We start from the raw sequence: 8,528 nt of genomic DNA on the forward strand, positions 1-8,528 counted from the left end.
TGGAGGAATTTTCTGAAGAACAGAGCTCAGTTTAACTGCTCTGGACAAACAAGGGACTCATGAACAACAATCACAAAACATAAAAACAGTCATAGATCATCAGGTAACCACACACAGTATTGAGAATCAATGGTTCACATACTTATGAATGGGGTTATTTTAATAAATTCAGCTATTGTTTTGTCTTGTGAACTAAATGCAAACATCTTTTATGTAAAATATCTTACTCACGACAGTACTAAACAAAACATATCATGCATTTTGTATTATCTCTCTCATTTCATTAAAATTATTCACATTTTCACAGATTCTGCAAGTGGTTCACATACTTTTTCTTGCCACTGTATTTAAAACAGTTCATGTGACTACACTGGTTCAACCTTAATGTTATGAAGCGGCGAGAATACTTTTTGTGCACCAAAAAAAACAAAAAACAAGCGACTTTGTTCAACAATATCTAGTGATGGGCGATTTCAAAACACTGCTTCATGAAGCTTCAAAGCTTTACGAATCTTTTTTTTTCGAATCAGTGGTTTGGAGCGTGTATCAAACTGCCAAACTATTGAAATTTCGAAACAAATTTTTTGATGTAACGAAGCCTCATTTACTGAAATCACATGATTTTGGCGCTCTGAACCACTGATTCAAAACAAAACATTTGTAAAGCTGCGAAGCTTCATGAAGCAGTGTTTTGAAATCGCCCATCATAGATATTGTTGAATAAAGTCATTATTTTGTTTCGTTTTTAGCGAACAAAAAATATTCTCATCACTTTTTAATATTAAGGTTGAACCACTGTACTCACATGAACTGATTTAAATATGTTTTAAGTAGCTTTGAAAAGGGAAATGATCTCGCTGGCAATGGAGGCCTCACTGAGCCTTTGGATTTCATCAAAAATATCTTAATTTGTGTTTCTAAGATGAACGAAGGTCTTACGAGTGTGGAACGACAGGAGGATGAGTACTTAAAGACTGAATTTTCATTTTTAGATCAACCATCCCTTTAATAAAACATAACCAAAAACTGTTAGCTTTGATTAGCATTGTTTACATGGAGCGATTTCCCAAAACACAAGCGTCTTACTGTCATATTCAACACGTAAATACACATCACTTGTGTAACAAATATTAAACCAAAAACAATGTTTACACGTATGTTCATGTAGACAAAAAAAGCTTCGTGGACAGATTCATAAATGCCCAGTCGGGGTTCAAGGGCAGCTCTGGCATCCAGGCTAAAATTTCACACATCCGCACCTGTTGTCGCTCCCAATGCGCCTCCAAGCAAAGATAGGCCTACTGTATTGATTGTTGTCTTTGTTAAATCTGCATTGAGAAGCTATCGAGGTTCGTGTTAAACTGCTACAATAGTTTAAAGAGTCGTGTTTGTGAGCAAAAAGCGGTGAGGTCATTGTTTAAGCTGTTACACATTCGGTTGAACAGGCAGCTTAGGTTTGTGGTTTCTTTCTGCAGCGGGGTGGTGTCTATTCGGCTGCTCACCACACTGCCAAGAGAGGACAGATTCATCTTCTCAGACATTGCCGCGTCTCTGATTGACTGAGAGATGTCCGTGGAGGTAGAAGAGGAACGAAAGTCAGACCCAAAAGGGAGATGCGCAAGACTGATTTGGCGTTTATTTCCTCACGTTTTCCTCATTTTATCACTCATTTTATATGCGGTTTTAGGAGCGCAGATCTTTCAACAGATTGAGAAAAGGACTAACAATGAGTCGGAACGGATCCGTGCAGTGGTGCAAAAAGTGGTGGAGACAGTGCAGAATCATACAGGTCTTACCTTAAGCTTATATAAATTATATATTTAAAAAATATATATATTATAGCCTATATACGTAGGCTGTAGTTTTTCTGTGCATTTTGATGATAGACAACATTAGAAAATGTGAATAATATACACTTGTAATGTAATTGTTTAAATAGGCTATTACTTTTAAAAATGTTATTTTTTTTTTAATAAGCTATATTTCATTTCATTTTATGATTTAGATACCTCAAAACAGGAAGAGTTACATGGGGAAATAAAAAATATTTTGAATGAATTCCAAAAGGAGCAGAACTGGACCTTCTCTCGTTCTCTTTTCTTCTGCTGTACGGTGTTCACTACTTTAGGTGAGTAGTTATTTTTCTGGGACTTCACAAAGTTTGTAAAGTTTTAGGTTTTGTCGGGTTTGAACTTGAACCAAGATATTTTAAGTCTGAATGTAGTTTGTCTATGATTGTTGTTGCATTTAATGCACCATTGAGTTTATTTGCCTGAGAAGTTCTGACCTTTGACTGTATAGTCTCTTCTCAGCACACACAACTGCACTGTTGCCCACAGTAACCAGCCTACCCAAGATAAGACACAAAACAGATGTCCCCAGGAAAGAAAATGGTTATTTCCTAAATGAATTATTTGCAGAATATGGGAACATTTGAAATTCATAAATTATTTGTTTATATTGATTTTTTACAACATGCATTACTTTTTACCCTGTGCTCTTTACATCCAGAAATATGTTTCCATATCCATTAAAAATCAGTGAGTGTAAAATGTACACTGTAAGATGGATGAGACCTCTAATGATGGAGGAGACACTAAAAAGATTTTTTTGTGTGTGGTGCATTGTTCATGGAATGGACAAAAACCATAAAGGGATGTAGATCATATATTAGGTTTTTGTATGATTAGTTACGGTCATCCACCATTATGCACTTCCAGGCAAGCATATATTGAAATACATGATCAATATCTCATAATGCTGATTGAATTTTAAACACAATTATTGATATTATTATTGATATTATTTTAGCTTAAAACATATTGTGACCTTAAATGAAAAACACAAGTTTCAAGACACTGTCTGTGTATAATTGCTTAAATTATTTCCAATAAAGCATTAATGGGCCTCTCTTCAGAGAGGCATGTAGTCAAATCATAATTCACTATACAGAATCACATGGAAATAGTACATCTTTTATCTATCAGTGGAACATTTTTGTTGTTCAACATTCATGCTTGTGGAAGAAATCTCTGCCTCTCAACACTAATTGTAAATTGCAGCTAACCACAGCTCAGATATTAATTGAATGTAAACTTCCATCTTTCAGGACATCTTAAAGAAAAGCATTATGCAAAAGTGCCAAATGCTGAAGCCTGTTGCTGTGGATGTCCATTATGTGAAGGGCGTATCTTTGGTTATCTCAGCTAACCTTAATGAATGTTGGGTTTTGAGGAAGCTGAGGCAGATGATGAGTTCAGATGGGTTCATTTCGTTTTCTTTCTGTTTCTTATTCTTTTTGTACATCAGCAGCTCTGACACTTGTTCTGATGAAAAAGGGGTAGGTGATGATGTCAGCTGCAACAGTAAGACCTATTTGTCCTCTGACAAAACGATTACAGATGCCTTTCCAGGTTGAACAACTTAATATTTTTAATTACTTTGAATTGTTTAAATATTTGGCCTTGATACTTGGACAAAAAGGGACAGCAAAACATGCATGGTTGTTTAACTTTGGAAAGAATTTCTAAATGTCTAGTGTCATTGTAGCAGAGTTGCACACACTGTCTGTCTCTGCTTTGAAGAGGGAATTACTGTATGAGACTCCATGGAGAATGGGGAACTTAAACAACAATAGTTTGCATTTTTTTTCCTAGAAAAATACTTAGCTACCATGTGACATCCTGAAAATAACTAATCAAAATCTTAAATAATTTATTGCCTTCTATTATGACAATGACTAGTGTAACCCCCATTCCCTGAAGGAGGGAACGGAGACATTAATGTCAGTGACTAACAAATTGGAATTGAGATCTCGTCTGAGTGCTCCAATCACCTTCAAGTGGTAACAGAACAAACCAATGCACATGCGAGTGAGATTTGCATCATGAGCCACTCCCTCGCTTCCGGGTATATAAGGCAGCGTGCAGATACTCACATTAAATAATTTCACCCATTACATTTAGGACAAGAAAGACTTATGTCTAAACCACAACATATGGGCATCTGTTCTAGTACAGGGGCTGACCAACCGGGCATACACGCAAGTACTAGACCTGGTGTCAGATGCCTCCACCTGCATCTGACTGCCAAGGATGCTAGAGGAACTCAGGTTCACCAACCAGGGAACACACCTGAAAATCAGAATAGGTGCTTGTACCCATCCTCAAAGGGGAATGGTGTAGCAAGCGAGACACCGAGCCATTCTTCCCACATATTACCTGTTTGTACACAACACTCGGGAAGACTGGCTCCACTCAGGGAGTGTAGAATCTCGCGAATGTTGCCCACACTCAAAAAAATTATATGTTGGATTTGCTTAACTTTTTTATGTCAACAGGTTCCACGTAACTGGGTTATGTTGCATTTAATTAACATTGTTTATTTCAGTAAACTTAAGTTTATTAAGTGTTCACCACCTGATCCCTGAAAGGAGTGCTGGGGTTTCAGGATTACGTGAGAGTCAGCCGGCCTGAATTCTAAGCACACTTCATTGACCGAAAATGCCTGCAGGTCCCACACCCTCTTAATGGATGTGAGCACAGTCAGAAGCACTGTCTTATGCACCTGGATCTTTATCTTCACTGACTGTAAGGGCTCAAAGGTTACTCTCTAGGGCTGCTAAAACCAGAGAGAGATCTCAAGAGGGGATAAGGTTCGGCCAACGAGGATTCAGCGTCCTGGCACCTCTCAGAAACCTCACCACCAAGTCATGTTTCCCCAACGACTTACTGTCTTCTACACTGTGATGTGCGGCAATAACGGTAGCACACACTTTCAGGATGGAGCGAGACAGCCTTCACCCCAACCGTCTTGCAGGAAAGAAAGCACAACACTGACAGGGCAACTACATGAGTCTTCCCTGTGGGAAGAACACCATGAAGGGGTTTCACTTGAAATCATAAAGGCACCTTGTAGAGGGGGCTTTTGTTGAAGCGATCTTCACATACCCTTTGGCCGCCCCACCATCAAGGGCAGTGAAAGCGAAGGAGGTAGTGGAGTGGCTTTGGGCAGAAAAAGGTGCCTTCCACGACTTTTTGATATCCTCATGCACTTCGGGGAAGAAAGGGAATGGAGTAGACACTGCTCTTAAGCATGTCCTGAAGGTTCAGGACATGGTTCTACTTAAGCTTGTCACTTTGGAAAAAATGGCAGACAGATCTGGATCAGACTCGAACAACACAGCTTTCCTTGAAGGGGGAAGCGCAGCCGAATCCTCAAGCCCTCCCTCCAATGCAGTGATGGACATTCGGTCCTTCGCAAGAGCTCCAAATGAGGTGCTGGGTCCTCCCTGAGAAGAACCAGCAATCCCAACTGGAAGCTCCACAGCCTGTGATGAGAAAAAGAACTGGGAGGACAGCAAGGACTCACCCTGCGAACAAGCTCCCACTGTGATTCACCAAAGTTGCCCTCTGCTGTGCAGAAGAACAAGGACTCCACCTTTTTTTATGGTATCTTAGTCTCTATCTCAACATCGCAATGGTCATCTTCCCTCAGTGGGTGTATGACTCATCTACAAACACTACCTCAGCATGCTTACAGCCCAGACATGTGAGGCAACGATTATGGCTGTCAGACGGGGCCAGGAAACGACCAAATCCAGAAACAGACAGGTGGAATGACATCTTTAAAAAGATGCCTCTTGTTCTGATACACAGTAACGATGATTGAAGAGCAGAGAAAACAAACGTCTGCTCGGCTCCGAAGAGAAAGCTTAATGTGAGTATCTGCACGATGCCTTATATACCCGGAAGCCGGGGAGTGGCTTGCTATGTAAATCTCACTCGCCAATGTGCATTGGCTTGTTCTGTTACCACTTGAAGGTGATTAGGGCTCTCAGGCGAGATCCCAATTCCAATTCGTTAACGTCGAATGTGACTGACTGATAGGGAACCTCTTTACATTATTTAAAGGGTTAGTTCACCCCAAAATGAAAATTCTGTCATTACTCACCATTATGTCATTCCAAAAATGTAAGACTTCATCTTGGGAACACAATTGAAGATATTTTTGATAACAGAATGCTGTCAGATTTCCTTCAATAGACTGCCTTCGCAACTGAAACTTTGACATTTCAAAAAGTTCGTAATGACATCGGAAAATTAATCCATATGAACCGAGCGGTTTAGTCCAATTTTTATGGAGAGAATCGATCACATCATAAACAGATTTTAACTCACATATAAACCTTAATCAGCGAACGAACATAAACAGAAGCTCAACCTAACTTAAATGAAACCTCTTCCGAAAGCTCAAACATGCTACATAACCAATAAGATTCAGTCTTGTGTTGTATATAGCACGTTTGAGCTTCCAGAAGAGGTTTCATTTAAGTTAGGTTGAGCTTTTGCTTATTTTCGCTGATCAATGTTTATATGAGAGTAAAAGCCTAAATTAAATCTGTTCACCATAAAAAGTGATCAAGTCCCTTTAGAAAATTTGGACTAAACCACTCAATTCATATAGATTAGTTTTACGATGTCTTTATGAACTTTTTGAAGCATTTCAGTTGCGAAGGCAGTCTATGGAAGGAAATCTTACAGCATTCTGTTATCAAAAATATCTTCATTTGTTTACTGAAGATGAAGGAAAGTCTTACAGGTTTGGAATGACATAAGGTGAGTAAATGATGACATAATTTTCATTTTGGCGTGAACTAACCCTTTAAAGTAGTAGTAGTAGTAGTAGTAGTAATAACAACAATGTAATTAAGAATATAATAATAACAGTAATAATAATAATATTTACTAATTAAAATTAAATAATTTAACAAAAAAAATAAACTAATTTATTGCCTCATATTATGACAACCTCTTTTTAGTCCACGATATTTTAAAAAGTGAATAATAATAACCAATTAAAATTTAAAAAGTAAATTAATAATAATAACAATTATTATTATTTATAATAATATACATAATAATTATCAATAATAGTAATAATAATGATGTAATTCAAATTTTAATAATAATAATAATAATACTTATCATTATTATTATTATTAGTGTTGTTGACCTCTTGTATATAAAGAGCTGTTCCTTTGCTTAAACTTAAAGTTAAATTGCATTACTCATGTACTGATAAAAACCTTCAGCAGGTGGCAGTACTGAGACGTGTTGGTCTAATGAGTGAAATTATGAATTTCTAACTCTCAGTTCTGCTCTTGTATAACAGGCTATGGACACATGTATCCTGTGACCCGTGAAGGGAAGATGGCTTGTATCCTGTATGCGATGGTGGGCATCCCTCTCATGCTGCTGGTCATCACAGATGTGGGTGATATCTTAGCTGTTCTCCTCTCTAAAGCGTACACTTGTCTCAGCCTGTTCTTCAGGCGATGTATGGTACATCGTTCATGGAGCCTTAAAAATCATGAAAAGGCGTCACCTCTCCAACAAGTGCAAGGTGCTGATACTGACAGCACTTATACATTCAACCAGGATATCGTGGTGCACAAGACAGTGAACATACGGCAGGTGATAGGAGACCAGTCTTCCTTCAGACGATCATCCTTACAGCTTCGTAACAACAAGGAGATCTTTAACCGCATTATTGTTAAGGAGAGCTTCAGGGTCAAGAACACTTTGACAAAATCCTTCTCATGCTCGGACCTTGACCATATACCTTCCCCAGAGAACGGCTCCAAGTTATTCACCGGCATCGGAGAGAAGATGGATCACGTTAACGTCCCTCTTCTGGTCATCTTGCTGGTGGTGTTTGCATACATGGTGGTCTGCAGTCAAATTTTGAAATGCTGGGAGAGTGAGATGAACCACTTTGATGCCTTTTATTTTACCTTCATCACCTTGACCACCATTGGCTTTGGTGACATTGTGCCTAAACACCCAAATTTCTTCATGGTTACCTTTTTGTTCATTATCATGGGCATGGCCATTATGAGTATGGCCTTCAAACTTGGCCAATCGCAAATTGTTAGCTGTTACAGGTGGTGGATGACTTGTCTTAGCATGGGCAAGGTAGGAATACACAAAGATCAAGAGGGTAACTGAAGGCAACGGGTTTTTGTGGCTTTGCTAATGGCACATGAAATTACTAGGAAAGCATGACCACTCTCAGTACAAGATGATAATGTGTTTTAATGTCTTTCACTGTCTGCCAGTTTGATAAAATGGGTTGAATGTGGGGAATGGACCACAGTCCTACTACAGTATAAAACAAGTATAGAACAAACAGTGAAGCATGCACTCCTGTTAGCTATCTGAGCCAAAAGATGAGACTGGCCTCTGTGACTGTATTATCATATGCTTGTATTATTAGGAAAATTGCACGAGACTTTATTTTTTGTATAAATATATAGCTTATCAGAAATGCACTGACATTTATTCATGTTCATGCAAGATGTATGTACTGTATTCATGTATGGATATTCATACAAAACTTTGATGGTATATGTTGCCCAGTGTTTAATTAATGCCAAATAATAAAGAATGTAATATGTTTTACTTCTCTAAACAGTGCATCATCTTTCTCTTATTTAAATTCTGGTGTGTATGTAAAATTAATTTACT

At 38.2% G+C, this 8,528-nt stretch overlaps 1 protein-coding gene across 1 annotated transcript; it reads left to right on the plus strand.

Moving 5' to 3' along the window:
- Positions 1–1,566: 1,566 nt before the first annotated feature.
- On the plus strand, positions 1,567–8,009 carry kcnk18 (potassium channel, subfamily K, member 18). Its single transcript, XM_067366905.1, has 3 exons — positions 1,567–1,789; positions 2,006–2,128; positions 7,174–8,009. The coding sequence occupies exons 1-3, from the start codon at positions 1,567–1,569 to the stop codon at positions 8,007–8,009; spliced, it is 1,182 nt and encodes a 393-aa protein (XP_067223006.1).
- Positions 8,010–8,528: the final 519 nt, after the last annotated feature.

The sequence above is a fragment of the Chanodichthys erythropterus genome, chromosome 18 (genome assembly GCF_024489055.1).
Source record: "Chanodichthys erythropterus isolate Z2021 chromosome 18, ASM2448905v1, whole genome shotgun sequence".
Classification (NCBI taxonomy): domain Eukaryota; kingdom Metazoa; phylum Chordata; class Actinopteri; order Cypriniformes; family Xenocyprididae; genus Chanodichthys; species Chanodichthys erythropterus.

What these genes read in the sequence shown, in the direction of transcription:
- kcnk18 (XM_067366905.1), top strand. Translation starts at nt 1,567, where the DNA reads ATGTCCGTGGAGGTAGAAGAGGAACGAAAGTCAGACCCAAAAGGGAGA. An exon ending in GACAGTGCAGAATCATACAG is followed by an intron (nt 1,790 to 2,005) that starts GTCTTACCTTAA and finishes TTTATGATTTAG; the next exon opens with ATACCTCAAAACAGGAAGAG. An exon ending in TACGGTGTTCACTACTTTAG is followed by an intron (nt 2,129 to 7,173) that starts GTGAGTAGTTAT and finishes CTTGTATAACAG; the next exon opens with GCTATGGACACATGTATCCT.